General features: G+C 38.6%; 1 protein-coding gene across 1 annotated transcript in view; it reads right to left on the reverse strand.

Moving 5' to 3' along the window:
* Positions 1-19581, reverse strand: part of LOC107194418 (A disintegrin and metalloproteinase with thrombospondin motifs 9) — a 123184-nt gene that overhangs the window by 34856 nt on the left and 68747 nt on the right. Inside the window, exon 5 of the mRNA XM_015584039.1 lies at positions 7101-7287. Coding sequence (XP_015439525.1) covers positions 7101-7287 — 187 coding nt within the window. The remainder of the gene's footprint in view (positions 1-7100; positions 7288-19581) is intronic.

Genomic DNA, 19581 nt, shown 5'->3' on the forward strand with positions numbered 1-19581 from the left:
CCATCCACAATTGGCTCGGACCAAGTCCTCCTCGCCTCCGCAAGCCCACCCTCGAAGGGCACACGCCTCCTCTGTGCAAAGAAATCTTTTGCATCTCTCACCACGCCTTCCATTTAACCAGGCGCTTCTTGCCCAAGGTGCTTTTTACAACTGCATGATCTCTTCCTTTTTTCCCTTCGTCCTACGTTCCTCTTGTGGATTAGTATTCTGAGACTCACATGACTGCTTCAGTTCTTTCTCACTATTCCAAAGCATTTGCAAAAGTGATATTCTGGGTTGAACATTAATCCTTTTAGTACCGTAGAGCTAGATGTACAGTAAATTAACGATGAGTGTTCGAAGGGTCGGCACTGACATGGAGAGATGCCCAGGTGTAACGCTGATTTTCTAATGTGGTTTAGTATAGTGATAGAGTATAGAATTCTGAAGTCAATGATATTTGTTTTAACCGCATTTGGCCATTAGTTTATGAAATCATTAATGTTCAGTGCCGAGGAGCCTTCGAATACTCATCGAGGAGTTACTGTATCGGCTTTGTGGGTTTCTCGAAGAATACCTTGAGCCAATATATTTCCATTTTTAATATAATTTGAACGCATGTAATGACACTCTATTCCCATAAAATAATGAAATTAGAAAAAAGTGAAAATATCTTCATTTTTAAGAGAAATATGTTAGTTTTAACAGATACCTCAAAAAACGCATATAAAATCTAAAAAAACTCAAGGATACTTCCCAGGGTCTCTACTACATAATCCAATAGTTTTTAAAGTCGTATGTTAAAAGGTTTTTATAATAACGATCCCTTCGTTTCGAAAATATTTCAGCGCGACATTTTACTCGTGCCATAAAAGACCCAGGGGGCCAAGAAAAAAAAAGACTACTTTTTCTGTGAAATTTAGATTTAGTATCAGATTCCGGACCGATCTAACGAAAAAAAGACGAAGATCAGATCAAGGGAACAAGGCTCGATTAAGAGTCTCGAGTGAAGTGAACGGCCGAAGCGAGGAGCAGTGTGACAGCAAGTACGAACGAAGGGATACGCGTTTCGTAGACCGCACGTAGGCGGGAGATCGCAATCGATCGAGGGATCCACCGGCTGAAATCGGCCCCCCCGGCACGGTAAACCTGTTAAGCCGATGAACCTGTAATCACGCGCGAATTTCGAACGACGAACCAGCACCCTTCTGCACCTCCGAGCGACGAACTGAAATCGCCTGATTAACCGAGGGTGAAGGGGTGGGAGGGAGGGTGTAGATTTTCAAGCAAGAAAATCCACGTGACGAATACCAATGATGACAAGAGCGCGTTTATGCATTTTGAGAAGGAACAAAAAAATAATAGCGTTCGAAGGGATGTTTAAGCAATTTCTGCGCGATGCGAACTGTATACTTAGGGCAGCTCTTCGCACGAGCTAACGCGAGATGAAATTCTCTGCTGGTATCCCAATTTACGTTAAGCTATTCCGTTTGCAAATAAACCACGATTAACGTGTATATCCAACCGGGATATTAGAAATTTAAAACTTTCCAATCGATAATTGCTTCTTGATAGCGTCAGCTGGACTTTCTAATCATTTTTGTCCATTAATCTACGTCTCCAGGATGGATCCTACACGATTATCAGCTACGGTAATGTAAAGTCCTCTGTGTAAAAGTTTGCCCGATGTCGCTTAATGAAGAATGTAAATTTTAATGCGTAAATCGAAGTGTTCCATAACTCTCGGATGTAACTGTGCTTGTCGACGCATTTGTCGATTTCAGGAATCGATTGCTGCTAATGAATAGAAATCACTTTATCGAGCACGAAAATTAGCTTCCTTTAGGGAAATATTATAAATAATTTACAAGATCGAGGGGGATCGAGTTCAAGCAGATTGCAAAAATTGTGATAAAAGTGTGACTTTTTATGAAATTTTTATGAATAGAAAATCCATATGCAATTAAGATAGTATACGAAGCTATTACCTGGCATTAAAGTCCCCTGTAATAGCGCACTGTTCTATCCACGCGTTGAAGTCACCGCCACTGCGCGCCTGTTGATATTACGTTCACGTTTCGATTACATAAAACCTAGTCGTATAATCGATCTAAACATTTGAGTATATGATTAACTATTGATTTCCGTGTAAATGTTAAAGCTTCAGATTTTGTGTGTTAAAATGTCGACTGAGATAACATAGCATCTTCTGAAGCCTTAGAAATCCAGTGCTCTAATGGGTTATCTAAACCATGATGAATTCGAAACACTGAATATCACTTGATCAATAGAACATGTATGTAGCTTCTCTATCGGGTAAAGATACTAAGTGGTTGAATATAATTTCCTTCATGTAAAGCAGGAAACTCTGAGTTTTTACAGAGTTTCCTTCTTGTCTAGAAAAATGGAAACTTTGCAATATCAGATTGTTATCATGATTTCCATCATATAATGCAAAAATGTTATTCCATTTAACAAATTTTAACAATAAAATCACTCGATTGAAATCCTCAGAGTTTTCACAGAATTTCCTTCTCCGGAAAAACGAAAATTCTACAATATCAAATCGTTGAATATGATTTTTTTTATATAAAATAAAAATGTTATACCTCCTTAAACATTCTACCACTACAAATCACCCTCCAAAAATCGTCAGACTACTCTAATTACTGTAAACCCGCTCGGGCATGTTGCCCGCACGGGCAAGGATTAAACCAACTGGTGGGGGCGCCACAAACGTGCAGGTTTTTCCGCCAAACATAAACATACGGAATTCCTTCTTCTTTTGACAAAACAAAAAATTCTTCCACAAATTTCCTATCCATTTTTCGCGTAAGTACGAACCGAGCTCGGAGCATTTGGCATGCGATCAGAGACGGTAGGAAGATGTGCGTCCCCTCGGAAGCGTTACAGAGGAAAAGAATTCGGAGCCAAGCAGCGTTATCCACGCTCGTCCCGTGGTCCGAACGAGGCGAGAGAGCGTCGCCAAGCTGTCTCTCGATGGAACGTCAGAATTCGCCGGCGGGCATCCGTAAATGGCTGAACCTGTTTCGGTTACAGGTGGTCGTCAGTACGCTACCAGAGAGCTCTTAATGCCTCTCCTCGACCTCTCCCCGGCTCGGACCGTGGCGCTGATACGCCCTTCAGTTCGAAACGAGATTAGGCCACGATCGCTGGGGCGACCGAGCAGAGTATGGCCGGTATGCGAGCGTATGTATACCGCGGGGCCTCTCTTGTTGTGACTTACAGCGATGACGATGTTCCTTTTGTGGGATAAAGCCTCTCGTGTTGCGCGCCGTTTAACGTTCGAGTGGAGATTGCCGAAGATTCATGGCCCGACTCCTTCGTTTTTTTATTTTTTTGGTAGTAGGGGGAGGTGCAGAAATTTGTTTGGCACTTGTTCTTGTAGGGAGAGTAGGTACCCTAAAATGATGTCTCAGATTTGATTCATGTTTCTCTTAACGTGTAGACCAGGGTTTCCCAAACTGTGTTCCGCGACAATTTGGAAAGGTTTTATCATCAAAGCCATTAAGTGCTTTATTTATTCATATTTTTATGTTTATATTATATTATAGTTTTATATTTAAAAGTAATTACTAAATAAATAATACGTTTTTATTTTTTTTTTTATTTTTTATTAGTAGGAATTACCCAACTTAAAAAATAAGCTAAGTGCTCCGTTAAAATTTCCGGGTTTGCGAAGTGTTCCATTGCAGAAAAAGTTTGGGAAACCCAGGTATAGACCAATGGCGGGTAAACTGCGGCTAGGTACTCTGTGCAGCTCCCGAGACAATATTGCCATGTTTCCTCAATTTTTATATTAATAATCTATAATAGTATAGTATGTATGTACGAAGGTTAGGGTATTTTATTGTTGTAGCTCTTGAAGATTCAAAAATGTACGAAAAGTATTATATGTAGCTTTTATTATCGAAGAACTTGCCCACCTCTGGTATAGACTATACAGTAAATATTCGATGAGTGTTCGGAGGCTCCTCGGCTTTGAACATTAAATATTTTATTAAGTAATGACTATATACGGCTGAAAGTTATTAAAAAGTCAACGTTACACCTGAGGACCTCTCCTTGTCAGTGCCGAGGGGCCTACGAACATTCATCGATGATTTACTGTATATAGACAAACTGTATTAGGGTTCCACCATATAGGTCCCGTTTTTTAAGAAAATGAGGAATATAGATCCAACGATTTTTAAATGTGTGATGATTTGACCATAGGATTAGAAGTTACTTCTTTGGTATGCAGAGTTTCTTACAGTAATGTGGAATTCTGATGTAGATAGACAGTTTTCTGAATATTCAAGGATTATTTGATACATGTTTTTGCGATAATAATGTGTATCACAATTATCTTCTTCGTTTCTTCATCCACTCAAACCGAGTTCTTCGTGAAAAATAAATGTATTCGCTTGATTATACTGTTGCTCAACAAGCTGATTACATAATTATGCGATTGGCAAACGGTCAATTCGTGAATCGTGCCTGGAACGCACGAATATTCGTGTGTTTCTCTTGAAAAATCGTCGAAAATCCGTGGTTACGCCAAAGGCGCTGCTAATATTCCGGTCCTCGACCGCGAAGGGTTAACGTTCTTTAAATTCGTACGCACGAGAGTGCCCCGCAGGCTTAAAAAGGGCATGGGGGAAACCGGGACGGGGTAATGAAACTAAAAAAAATATTTAACCGTCAATTAAACCGGCGATTCCCTAAGCAGATGAAAGCATTTGTCAGAGAGAAATCTTCATCCTGGGGGAGGCCAGTCGGATTTTTCCATTTGCTGGATATGTGAAACGAAATCTCGAAGAAAATCAATTTGCAGGTTTTAATAGCCAGTAATTTACGCTACTAAATCAGAAATTACTATCTCGGGTGATCTTATCTTGACGATAATTAACCTTTCGACGATGGTGTCTGGGTTCATTCTGACCTAAGATTTCAGATCTTTACGCCAACCTACTGTTCACTTGTTTATAATAACATTTTATAACAAAGCCAGTATATTTTACAGAAATTCGTTCCAAAAGACATCCAAGAACGAATGAATAGGGGTTTTTCTGAAAATAATATCCATACCTGTACATTAATCAAGATCCTAACAATATGAATATCGCAATCTAATTAAACCAGTAGAATCCCAGACAAACATATAAAAACACCAAAAATGATGGGAAGAGACAGTACCATAAGTTGGGATACCTTGTCCCAAATTCAAAAAATGATCATTTTCGATATTGCAGCTCTTCCGCAGGTCTTTTTACGTAAAATACCTTTTCACGTAAAAATCAATTTACCAAACCGCAGAGCTTCAAAATCGAAAGTTGTTATTCTCTGACTTGGTACAAACTTACCCCAATTACGGTACCTAGAATACAAAAATGGCGAATGATCTCAGACCATGCTTCCCACCATCAGAAACGACTCATCAGAACAGACAGACAATTTAATACACTATCGATTTAATTCCTCCACAACTCATCAGCTTAAAGGCTCCAACAAACCATCGCGATATATTCGCAGCGATAGATTCGCAACAGTTTAAAATGCATGGCGTCTTATGAGACTGTTCTCATCAATGCGAAAAATTTCCGCAATACTTTATCTATAAAAAATCTATCGCCGCAAAATATTCGCTCTCGCTGCGAATATTTCGCGTTGGTTTGTGGGAGTCTTAAATCACAAAAAACCGATCAGAGGTTAACGGTCACACCATATCTCTTCACCGCGGAGGTCCGATGATCAACCAAGACGCGTGTTCGGACAAATGAGTCGACCACCTGTGCGCAATGGAAAGAGAAATCAGCATAAATAAGAAAGAAGACCGTACAGGAGCAATTAAAAGTTACCGGAAGAAACGTCTCGCCTAAGATAGGGCCACGTCCGACGAAATATGATAATTAATACGATGCAGGCCGATTTACACAGCCGACAATACACCTCAATAACGGAATGTTGATCGAGCACGACGAAAAACCGGTCGCCACGGTTCCCCAAAAACTCCCGGTGGGGCCCCGTGTCGATTTATTATTCGCGAAGTCTCGCGTTATACGGCCCCCGGAATGAACTTTCGACGTGCGACACGGTGGCGGCGGGCCCGAACGAAACGGTCATGAATAAAACGGATACGTATCGGAGTAGTCGACCGGGCGCACATTTGTAGTACTACACGCCGCGACGGTCTCCGTGGTCCCTAATGTATATATACGGGCCCCCGATGCGCATGCATTATTAATACGTTTTTCGGCGCGGGACCTCAACTCGTCCGACAAAACCCGTCCCTGAGGATCTCGACTATATGTGCACGTATCTCTTGTAGGACAGGAAAGTTTTGACGTGTCCGTGGATTTCACTTTCGTTCGAAGATGCTGACAAAGGGTGTATCGAAAATTACGGTACAACAGAGGGTGATGCTCTACAGGGTGTAACAAAAATGTCGGAGGACCCGGAAATGGAAGACTCGTGAGGTGATTTGAAACAAGTTTTTCCTTAGCCAAAATGTTGTCCGAAGCTTTGTTAACGAGATATTAACGAAAAACCCCGACCAATCAGAGCGCGAGTCTGCCGGCTGAACTTCCGCGGTAAAGTTGGCTACGAGCCGCGATTGGTTACGGCAGGAGCTCAGCTGGTAGACTCGCGCTCTGATTGGTCGGGGTTTTTCATTAATATCTCATTAACAAAGCTTCGGACAACATTTTTGCTAAGGAAAAACTTGTTTCAAATCTCCTCACGAGTCGCCCATTTCAGGGTCTTCCAATATTTTTGTTACAACTTGTAAATCTGGATCACCAAGCTAGAGTGTATTAACAAGGGAACATCGGAATTTTTCAAACAGAATGATTTTTTTTCAACAAAATTTACAGGCAGCTTTATAGACCCCAAGAAAATGGTACTTTACATGAACAAATTTCATTCTAGGTTTCTTTTTTGTGAAGAATCGTTGCTGCCTAAAGAACGTATTTTTGTCTAAATTATGTATTTCTGGATCATCCCTCAACCGGGAGATCAATGATTTTTTTCTCAAACGTTTCGTACCTATTTAGATATTAAATGTTAATATGTCGAAGTATCGGTAATATTATCGACGTCGAAGTGTTTTTATAACATACCGATTACACCGCAATTGTGGCTCCTCTGGTCATCGGCGTCGTACACGTGGTTGGAATCCTTGGTCCGTGTCCTCATCCTTTGGATCTCGTGCTGCAACGAGGAGTCCAAAGAATCTTTGTCGTTCCCTTGCCACGGCTCCGCCGGTTTAATTATGTAGCTTCCTGTCGACGTTCTCACGTGGCCCGTCTGGAAACAAAAAGTATGCCAAAAATTCGGTGAGTCATCCAGCCATGATTGACCTTTATCTCCTCAACGAGGCACGCTACCTACTGGTTAACTTCCACCGACTTCCCCGGCCATCGGACCGTGAAATTCCGGCCGATTGTGTACGTAAGTTCTCGACAACCGTTCATCGATGTGAACGCACAAGTGGACAATAAAAGCATCCAATTTGCATTTATTTGCATACTCGCCGACGGTACGATATCATCGTCATAAATGGATTTATTATACCAAGTGTAACGAAATAAAAAGTTTAATAAATACAGTATTATTGTCAATTCTCTGTAACTATTAATGCTGGTAACAGAATTTTTTTGAATTTCTCTATATTTATAAATTAATGTACCATCAGAAAAAATCAGAAAACTTCCTGAAACTATCAACCGTGGGTTAATATAATTTAGAAAATTATTACATCGAAAATATCATTCCTGGTTACGATTTGAAAATAATTTCCATTTCATACACGCCCATGAAGAAAGGCAATTTTAATAAATCGTTACTAAATAGTTACATGAATATCTCAAGGTTATCTGATATATTCGAATGGTACATAATTTTCCAACTGAATTTCAACGGTTATAGCCATTTAATGTTGCCAATGAGAAAAATCATACGACAGGCGTTTGTTTCTTTTTCGTCACTTTAATGTGTTGAAATAATGTCCACGTTTTATGAAACATTCTGTGGATGGAAATTTCACGAGAGTTTCATGTCTCGTAGAGGCCGTAGAATTTCTTGGTCACTCGGTTATCGGATCGCGATACGGAAAGCGTGGATAGCGAAACGTTTCGCGGATTAGTTACCGCATTTCGTTACCGATTTATTTATACATGCAGCGGCCGCCCTGACATAACTTCCTCGATTTGAATGTGAAACACACAAGCTACATGGGGACGCCCCCGCTAAATATATACCACCCACGCAAATTCCTTGTGAGGGCAAAGCCGCGTAACAGACGAACTCGTGTAAACCAGGTGAAAATAATCGATTAAAACTGGTCCCTCGGAACGTATCCAGTCGTAATTATTCGGACGACCGTAAAGTCAAATTTTCATGCAGTTACTTTTTTCCTTTCGACACTTTACTCCCACCGATCTCGTTATTAATACCTGTTTCTTGTCTGTCGAGTGTGGGCCATTTTTACCATTTCTATGGTAGTTCAAAGAACACAGAAATTCTGTGAATCTTGGAATTTTTATGCAGTTACTTTTTTCCATTTGACATTTTATTCCTACCGATCTCATTATTAATACCTGTTTCTTGTCTATCGAGTGTGCTCCATTTTTACCATTTCTATGGTAGTTCAAAGAACACAAATTCTGCGAATCCTCGAATTTTCATGTGAATTTTAAAACACTATCAATTCATCTTTTGTATTCAGATACTACTTGATAATCAATGATATTTCTAAGTGTTCAATATTTTGAATAATAATTATGGTTTGATAATTGAGCCATTCAGTATTTTCGATGGAAAACGAGTAAATTCGTTTTCGTTCTCATTATTATTATATCAAGTTCAATCGGGACGTAAGGCGGGAAGAATTATCGTCGACTCTATACAATGAATAAGAAAGTATTAATTTTAATACCAATACGGAAGCTGCATGAGATACTTTCATGGTGGCTCGGTCGGGACCAAGTCTAATTAAGAAGTTTATAATTAACTTCATCGATCGACAAGCTGTTTGGGAGTGAAAGGGGTGAGCAGGTAACTGGTTCAACCAGAGACTCATACGAAGTCGGCTTAATTAATTGTTCCACCTAATTACAGGAATCTCGGTTCGTTGTCGAAGAGACAGACTGGGCGGAACGGTAAGTAATGAGATTGTGTAAGTTTATTTCAGTTAATAAATAAAGTAAAATAAATATTTATCGAATAATTTACAAATCAATAATTAAACAGAAACTTATCTCCTCTATCTTGGATCTCATTGGATTTAAAATTAAATAAAAATGTTTTTAGACTTGATACAAAGTCTCCATTTTGTTATCCTTTCGATAGGCGCGTATACTATAAATGGACAAACTCCGTAGTGCAGTAATGACATGCTGCGAATAACTTGCTGACTGGAAGGCAACGGTTACTTACAGATTATCAACGCCTCTTTAACGTATCTCCACCTGTAATTTCGTCGTTTTCACCCTAGTTTCACTTATCTAGATCGCTCGAGGGATCGGACATAGTCGAAGTCGATTATCTCGTGTTCTTGCGTTCAATGACAGTTTTCTATAACCGTCAGATGATCTTTTATAAAAGATAGTTTAGTGATAGTTAAGTGATCGTTAAAAGGTTTCTATTTTATGTGTCTCTGCAAAAATAGAAGATGCGCTATTTCGGAGATTGCTAAGGATTTCGTTACAACAATCTTGTAAAAAATTGATTTTTTGACGATTAAGAACTTCTTTTCACGATAAAATATCTTCCGAAATTCAATGGTAATAATTGCAAAAGTGAACAATAATTTTGTGACTTAGGAAATTAGTTATAAATCAGTGGTAATTATTTTCTTGGCACAAATTCGCACTAGTGTGTTATCTGAGGATTAGTATCGACATTTCCGACTTCGAAATAACAGGACTCAACATACATATCAGTCTCATAATTTTGAAATCACAGTTTTAAGGTCAGGGCGGTAAAGGGTTAAAAAAAGAACTGTTACCAAACCGCGATGAAATTTATTCGAGTATATACAGCTTCGATCCATCTCTGGTAGCCGGAGAACCAAGATTAAGAGAACCAAGATGGCCGACAAAAGGAGCCGAATGAGAAGGCAACGGGGGAGCAGGTAGGTATGTTTCTGATGTAAGTGCCACTGCGCGGTGCCGCGCCGCGAGAGGACCAAAGACAACGTGGGCTTTCAGCTGTCATTGCCGTCAGTGGATTACGACAGCCGTAAACGGCTCCCTCCGTGTAGCGTGTATAAAACACGTCGTGGAAAAAGAAGTTCACCTTTCGACTGTCGGTTCATTCATTCAGAAGCCGGACTAGCGGGAACGAGGAGCACGACGGGGGAGGAGGTAGTTCTCGCGAGGAGGGAAGGGAAGAAATTTATTGCCACGGTGGAAATCCGTCTCATTGTTGATCCTCGTTTCCTTTTTCGATAGTCACTGGCAATGCTTCATACCTTCTGCGTATGGTTCGCGGTTTCCGCGCGTGTTTATTGTGCCAGAAAAAATATTGCTAAAGAAAATATAGTCCCTTTGTATTCCATTTACGGTCTTTATCGAAGGGAAAAATTAAAATAACCTGCCCCCCTCTGAAAAATATCACCATTGGAGATGGATTGTAAAATGTATCGAAAGTCAAAAGGTCGAAACTTTAATTCCAAAATTTGTAGTATCGATAAATAATATTTTGAAGACAACCTGCTCATCCCTTTGAAAAATATTACCATTGAAGGTGGATTCTAAAATGTATCGAAAATCAAAAGGTTGGGACCTTTTACAAAATTTGTAGTTTCGATAAATAAAAATTTCAAGACATTCCAAGCGTTCATTCCGGCTGAATTGTGACACCGGAATAGGAAAAAAATAAACTCGATTGATTTACTACGATTAAGAAACATCACGCGTTTCGTGAGAAAGAATTCCGAGAATTCCTTACAGGTATACCAGACGTCCTTTCGAGGTAAACGTAATCCAATAAGAAATCCATTTTTTTTTATATATATATATACCATCGTGACATACACTCTGCACGCGATCATTAAATACACCAAGCCTCCCGTTAATTGCCGTTACGAACAAGACAAATTCCATTTGGAAAATGTGGGTTAAGAACGCTGAATTCCCTAATAAACCGAGTAATTTGTAAGGCAATGTCTCGCTGAGTGGACACCGCTGACGCCATAAGTGTTAACAAACGATGGCAGTAGCGGCTCGTACTCGAAGGCTGCTCGAACATGCGACTCTGTTTGTTGTCCTTTCTGAATTTGATTATAAGACGTTTGCCCCCGTCGAGTATATCTATGGCTTTTTTTCTTTTCGGTTGAATTCTAAATGCCAAGTCGCGGCATCGCATAGTGTCCTTTTTCTCGAAAAGCTAGCCAAAACTAATTATACTTCATTTGATTTTCAAAAAATCAGTATTTTCATATTTTTGAGGTTACTGAATACGAATACCTAGTCAAAAATGTAAAATTCACAATGAAAGATTTAATACCACTGCCATAAATGTTTGTAAATTAATTTTTATGGATATTACATAATTAAAATATCGAATTCAATATGGTAACCTTAATTTCAAAACATTTTTGAATAACAACTATTTTCCTTCAGTTATACTAAAATATAATTAAGATTTATGACATCTTCAGAATAGACAGCACAAGAATAAATTCAAAGATATTTCGCACTGTTTATATGCAAAGTTATTGTTTATAGCATATATGTTAATGGTAAAATAGTTTACATATGATTACTTTAAAAATAAACTTTGCCTGATACATAAAACCTGCTGGCATTTTCAAGCCATTAAGAAGCACGAAATTTCATCAACTTTGATTGCCTGTATCTCATTAACTGACCACTATATTTTACAATGTCCAACGATATTTGTTACATTGATATGTATGTACATTGAATGTGTCATAGTAGCAACAATCTACTACTTACTTCAAAAATTTAGTTTCGGCCAGCTTTTCGGGAAAAACGACCACAGTGCGTTGCTGTGCTTCCGATTTATTGACTCACTGGTCAAACAATCTGAACAAGAGTTCCACCGTGCCGAGATTTTGTTTGCTCACCCGGAAGGGGGCCTCAAACACTTCCGAGCCACTTTAGAGACCGGCCAACCGCGGCTCGCAGACACGGATGGGAGAATGGTGTTAAACGGATTGGCTCTCGAGCCGCAAAAGTTTGCTGGTTTTGCTTAAACATCGCGTAATATTAGATTATTATACTCGATCGGAATTGTGATCGAACATGTGTGTACGGCGAACGGGGCGCCACTTTTAAAAACACGACCGAGGGATTTTATGAGCGTACGGAATGCAATGAAACTGAAATTTCGTCGAGGCTTCACGCAGAGTGTGTATGATCTCTTATATGTATAATAAGATCGTTAACGCAACGACGTGAGTTGATATTTACTTCCCTGTTTTTATGCTATAAAAGTTGAATATAACTGTCAGCTGACTGAACGATAACTTACGATGTTTCAAATAAGTGTTGCAACACCGGCAATTTTTAACTCTTGACTAGTGAGGTAAAAATGTTATTACTTAATGTACAATTCCAATTTCAGACATTAATATCTAAGGAAGAATTTTGCACAAAATTTGTTGCCTAATAAAATCGTCTTTTATTCACGTGTACTTGTTTGTATTCATACTATCTTTTTATTAAAGGGATTTTCCTTTATAAATAAATATTATTATTATTATTATTATTATTATTAATATTAGGGGTTTTAATATGTTAACAATAACACATAAATGCTATTAAGTTTTATTAGAATTTTTATTTTGTTACGATTTGTAAGTCAGAAAACGCTATAAATTCATAGACATTTGCAGTCTATTTATTACACAAATTTTATTACTTATTATATATAAGAAAACATTGTAGTAAAACAAGCATCATTTTAACTAACTATTAAATAAAAATTAAATATATACTAAAATATTCATGGGGTTCCCGAGACCCCTCCTTACCAGTTGAAAGTCAAAGCAAACTAAAACTTTACAAATATCGAAAACGGCAAATTTTATTAACTTACATGCGAATAAAACGTTGACGTCAGTTGGATTATTTTCCATTAATCCGTCACCAATGGTCACCAGTGACCATCGTGGCGGTAAATATTATCAATGAAAAGTACAAATTTGGATGATCAATTAACGTTCAAACACATATCGAAAGAATACTTGAAACGATTTGACTTTCTCCAGCACTGAAACGGCCAACTAATCGAACCCTTGTATTTTGAAGGAATTCTAAATCCGAATTTTAAAAAAAATCGATATGATTTCCAAGGTTACTAATAAACTGCAAATAAAGAAATAAGAAAAAGTGGGCTTACGTTTTGAAATGGACGGGTCAATTTATTTTCAAGTATACGTTGAAACAATCCGCAAAGCGATCCGAGCTTACACGCCGGTTAAATGGCCCCGTTGAAAAGCTGCAAACTAGAGGGAGCGAGAGGTAGAAAGAGAGAGAGTGGAGAAAGAGGAAGAGGGAGAATTGAATGGCCATCGGTCGTATCGTACGCCCGGTGCATTTGCGATTTGCATTAAGACTGACTTCAGGGTTACCGAGAACTCTTGGCAAGAACGCTGTTTTTCTCTCCCTCTCCCTCTCTTGCTTTATCCCCCCTCCCCCACCCCTCTCGTTCCACTCACTCTCTTTTTGCCTTTTCGAACCGGCGAACACGCTGGCAACGACCTCGAAATCCACCGCTGGAACAACTCATCGACCTTTCGACGAGTACAGCTGATCCCTCCACACCGTTTTTCCTTTCGATGACCGATCATTTACGAACGAGCTTTTCCCTTTCCGTGGGTGCCGACCGATCCTTTCGTCGTTCTTTGTTTTCGAGTGTCGGATGATTTTACGTTTTATTTTTTGGTTTCAAATAGGGTGAACGTACGAATGAATGAATATATGAGAGATTTTGTAAGTATTAAAGTCGAATTTTCAACGATAATAATATTAATGAATATCTGGTACCATGAAAATTCGATTTTTTAACATCTACACCATTTTGTAATGTATAAATTTCAATTTGAAAAATTTGGAAAAATGGAGTTAATTAAAAGATAACGTACACATTTCACCAGTGAATGAACGATATTGAAGAAATGAACATGTCTAACCAATGGCGCGAAAATTGTTTGAATATGAAACAAGGACTTCAAAAGAATCAATATTTAATTATTCGATTATTCTTATAACTTCATTTATTCGTTTTTAGACACGATATTCACTCACTGATACGTGTTCATTTACTGGTGCATCCACCCTACTCTCTTTATATCATCGAAGAATACGAATGAATGTCGATAGATTTGACTGTAAATTATTTGTTCTTTCGTTTTCTTGTAGGAAAATTGTATACTCATTGAATTAGAGGGTCACAATCGAAACAGAGAATGATGAAACAGTTCTGGAATCTTTGGATAATTTCTGCAGTTTCTTTAGAAACGTATGTATTTAACAGAAGTCGTTAATAGGGCCTAATTAAGTGTCTGGAACAGTCATAATTGATCGTTACATAAAGAGTGCTCAATGGCCACGTTTCCGTGCTGACCGATACACATTTAATTTTCTCTGTTTAAACGAGTTCAGTCGAAGGTATCGTTAAAATGTAATTAATTAGAGAGTATCGTTTGTTAGCGTTTTTTCGAGACTCCCAGGGGCAGGGGGGAGGAATTGAGGGGGAACCAGTCTGTGGGATCAGCAACCCTCGAAGAACGAGGCTTACTTTCATCACCTTAAAATGCAGTTTCACTCTCTCCACTCGAATTACAATCCCACTTTCGCCACCCTCGAGACCCATTCGTGAACGCTACCGTACACAAACGATCGGGTATCCGTTCTGGGTTTCTCCGAGTTCCTGGGAACGATCGAGCGAAATTCGATCCTCGTCTGATCAAGAAAATATCGAGCAATATCGATGTAACCGATAATGGTAGAATCTGCCTACAGACACCATTTTATAGAGATTTTAAAATATATCTTTTCGTCTGACCAAGACGATCATATTCTACTTCAACAGTAATGCAAACTGTTTATGGTACTTACAATGTACAAAACAGTAAACTTTAATGAAGGTCAACAGGTTGTTTTTATATTTACCTCACGGATAATTTTCACTGTAGATAAAAATTTCTGTAGAAATGTATAGTTTAACTCTGGTGCACTGTTTAATAAACGATTGTATTAAAATCGAGTTAAGGAAATATATTTACCTATTACTATTCCTCGAGTTAAAATTGAATTAAGGAAATATATCCTCCTATCCTTATTGTTGGCAAATTAACTTACAAATTTCTATAATAAAAAATATAATTAAGAATTAAACATTGCCTTCAGGTCAAATCTACAACACTTGGTAACTCATCAAGCAGAACAACATTCACAATAATAATATTATAATGCTTAAAACGTAACAGAATAGAGAAATTCGTAATACCCTTTATATTCACATAAATATCGAACAATGCTGACACTAGTGTATCATCGAAGTAGAATAAGGTCGTCTAAATCAGACGAACAAAAGGCCACGCGAAACCGTTCCATTGCTAGTCGTGGTCGATTAAAACATCGTTCGTTGAAAAAAATCGCCTGAAAAGACCAAGAGGGATATCGCCTAGGGAAGATATTTGTTTTTTCTCATTGTGTCCCTTTTTGGCGCACGATTTTATGCGATATGTTTTATGCGTTCGAGGGGATAACGAGGACACAATGGCGACTTCTGGGTGGGCTACCGGCCTTAAAGTTTTCAATGCGAGCCGGAGAGCAGGTCTCTCTTTGCATCCAGTGTACACGCGGGATACTCGAAAAGGAATCGATACCGCCAACGTGTGTGTGTGTGTTTGTGTGGCGGGGCACACGAGCACGCCGGGGCCCGATCGCCTCCGCGTTTAAATATGCATAACTAAACTAATCGTCGCGAACGATGCAATAAAATCCAGTTCCAAACGCGATATCCTTTAAACGGGTTCGAAATAATTGTTTTTCTCTACAGGTCCCGGCAGAAGTAATTTCTGCGAGTTAATGGAACCATCGAGTGACGTCATAAATAACTTGCATTTATGTTCACCGAGTCTGTTTCCCATCGTACTTTCGTTGGAATCGACATCGTACAATTTAGCGATGGCAATACATTGTATCAATATTTGGTATCGATACGTATTGGTACCCAGAGTATCGATACATATATTGGGAATAAAATGTCGATATTACCGATATCGATACCTGCAATTAAATTAGAAGTAGAATAAAATCTAATAATGAAAATAAATCATTTATTTTAGCAGATATTTACTAAGACAGATTCTTAGGTAAGAGTGTGGGAAAGAAATTGACTAAAGTTTTATATTTTTATGCGTCCACTTTTCTTACGATTTGTTACGTTACGTGAGATACAGCGATTGTATCGAAATTTCGATATTTATGGGGTAAGTGTCGATACTGGAATATATCGTCACATTAAATATCGATATAAGATATCGATATTTGAATTGAAAAGTATCGATATTCGAAATATCGGTACTGTATCGCTCATCAGCAGTACAATTTATTCCACTGAATTGTTCCAGACAAGAAGAAGTGTCATCGCTGGAAGATGATTTTAAGTGGACATTCAACACTATTTTTCCGCGAAATTATGAGCACAGTGGCCACCGTTCGCGAAATTTCGTCTTCTGAATTAAAGGCAGTTGGAGTGTGCCAGTATGTAGATCTTTATTTAGTCACACGACTTAATATGCAGACTGCGATACATCATAATAAAGAGTGAACGGGCTTGCGCACCGTGCGTTTACGCTGCTCGTATTAAAAGGGAGAGTGATGTGGCCGGTTGGTAATTTACCATTGCGGGAACGTGTCCGAATACATTAATATTAAGTGTGGGACCGAATTACAGAATCCGCCGACCCGGTAATTTCGATGCCGCGGAACTCTTTGGGGTCAGAGGTTTGTCTCGAGTCGATCGAGCTGAGTTGCACCGTGAATCACGGTGTATTAGGTACCTCCGTGTACTTCTTTACGATCTCTACCATCATTTTGTTGTTAACAATTGAATAATATAATAATTTCTACTGTATATATTGTTAAAAAAAATATTACGGATTTGTGTTTTGATCTGAGTAAGAGGTACTGATAAGTATTTATTTACACGAATGGTTGAAATTATGGGATTACATGTCAATAAAAATCGAAAATAACCAATTGCAAATATTTATCTTTCTGTAACTTCAAGCTATACACACCGTGGCGTAACGATAAAACCACCTTAAAATTGTCAATCCCTATGTATTGTAGGTAAAATAAAAACAAAACTTTTTTTAGAGAATATAATCTGTCCTTTTCTGGAGAAACATTATCAACACGATTTCAGACATGGCACACTTGGTACGTTTTTATTTTAACCACAATACATAAGAATTAAAAATTTTGGGGTGATTTTATAATTATGCCACGTAGTGTAGACTAATTTGCAAAATAATTAAGCATTAGTACGTTGAACAAAGGATTATTCGATACTTTGTTTCCGACGACTGTTCTATCCACGCGTTGGAATCACCAGAATAATGGATTGAATCTATTACTTTTGTAAATTTATTGAATAACTGGTAGTGACATTAATTTCATATTTTTCTGTTGGTAAAATTTACGATCTGTTCTTTTGTAGACTAAGTTATTTTTGTTTGTCTATCTTAAAAGTTGGCTGCGAGATACAACTTCCTTTCACAGTTAGGAGTGCATAATGCTTATTGGTATTACTTAAGAGACTGTATATCTTCCACACTTTCTTCCCGGTTCATTACTCACCTCACTTTATTAAAAGTTCAACTCACTCCTGCACCTGATGCTCCCCCTTAATTACACCAGTTTACACGAGGAACCCGAGATTATCCGTTTGCATAATCCACGATCACTTCGTCGCGAATCCTATGTTAATCAGCCGACGACGCGCGAACACGTTGTGTAAGCGTATATAATTGATTAATGGCGACTAAACGAAGCGGTTGGTGCCCACGAGTGACCCAATTGTCAGCGTGCTTACGACTTTCTTTCAGTTGCTAATGATCCTGCCAACGTTCCCGCGCCGATAGAGATAGAAGTCTCTGGCTATTGAACGTGACAAAAGGTGCGCGCACACCTTTGCTTGTCAAATAACGGTAAGACATTTGCAATTTCAAACGGATCCTCGATAAGCATTCACCGATTTAAATGATTATAAAAGGAATCCATTACTCTTTGTCATTTTGTAAATAAATTCTACTTTTATGAAGTTAAATAACGTACTGTGTAATGCTGACCTTTTATCAGGCAGAAAGCTAGAAAGATTATTAACCCTTTCTGCTCGTATAATTCGCGAAAGTCATTTGTATCATATTGTTACACGAAGATCTTTTTCTTATTCCTACTTATGTCATTTATATATTAAATAGTAATAAAAAATAATTCCATTTGGAATAAATACTTAATGTTTATAACTTATACTGTTAGCCTGAAAATTCTATGTGACATAATTAATCGATTATTTAATTGTGTGGCACAATTAATAATTCAGGGCACAGAGGATTAAAAAGTAAATTGTCTAACGTAATAAATACACTAACAAAAATCACTTTTTTGTTTCATCCGCTATTAAAGAAAAAACAGAGTAAAGAGTAATAACGCAAACACATAGTGAATAGCAGTAGTATTTAAGATTGTTATCCTGGCCGTTAAACAGTTAATAAGATTAAGTAACAGTTCGCCTACTCATTTAAGAAGAAGCATTATTTTATTATAAAAACTGGAATTTCTATACTCAATCGATTCAAAATAGTGAAATATCTTTTATCTTCTATTCGTTACTCGAACTTCATCTAGACAACGAATCTACTCATCTCCGATTTTTACCTATATAATGAAAAGAAAATACGACGACGAACGATTTGGTGTCCGAGCAACCGTATATCTCAATCCAGACACTACTAACAATTTGCTGGCACGTTCCTCTGTCAATTCCGATATCGTCGCGTGTCGTTGAATCCGAAACGGGCCAACCGAGTCTTTCGAGGAAGCTGGCCATCGAAGCGCGATCGGCAATGGTCCCAAAGGGACTCAAAGACGGCCGAAACGTCATCGTAGATCCACCGACAGAAATTCCCCAATCAATTTCGCCTATTATATTACGCGTAGCTGTCAAGGCCGACTGGTTCCAAAGGGAAACTAGTCCCTCGTGACAGGTCGAGCGTGGTAAGAATCCGCGGATTCGCGTTCTTGGCGTCGCGCCAGAAACGATCGAGACGGTGAATTGTTGTTTTTTCTTTTGTTTGTCGGAAGCTTAGTCGACCGACGAAACGATACATCGAGACAAAGCGAGAAAGCTTTCCCGGAGGTATCTCCTCGCCGAGGAAAGATTCGTCTTGATGTAGACTCGCCCTCGACAACCGTCCGAAACACCAAATCACGGCCAACGATTCAACCGATTCCATTCCGTTCTTTCATCCTCCAGCCAGTTCCTCTTCTCCCGGATTCCTCTTGTTCCTCTTAACCCATAATTCATCCGGAGCGCGGCCTCGATTCGCGTGGA

The sequence above is a fragment of the Dufourea novaeangliae genome, unplaced genomic scaffold (genome assembly GCF_001272555.1).
Source record: "Dufourea novaeangliae isolate 0120121106 unplaced genomic scaffold, ASM127255v1 scaffold39, whole genome shotgun sequence".
Lineage (NCBI taxonomy): Eukaryota > Metazoa > Arthropoda > Insecta > Hymenoptera > Halictidae > Dufourea > Dufourea novaeangliae.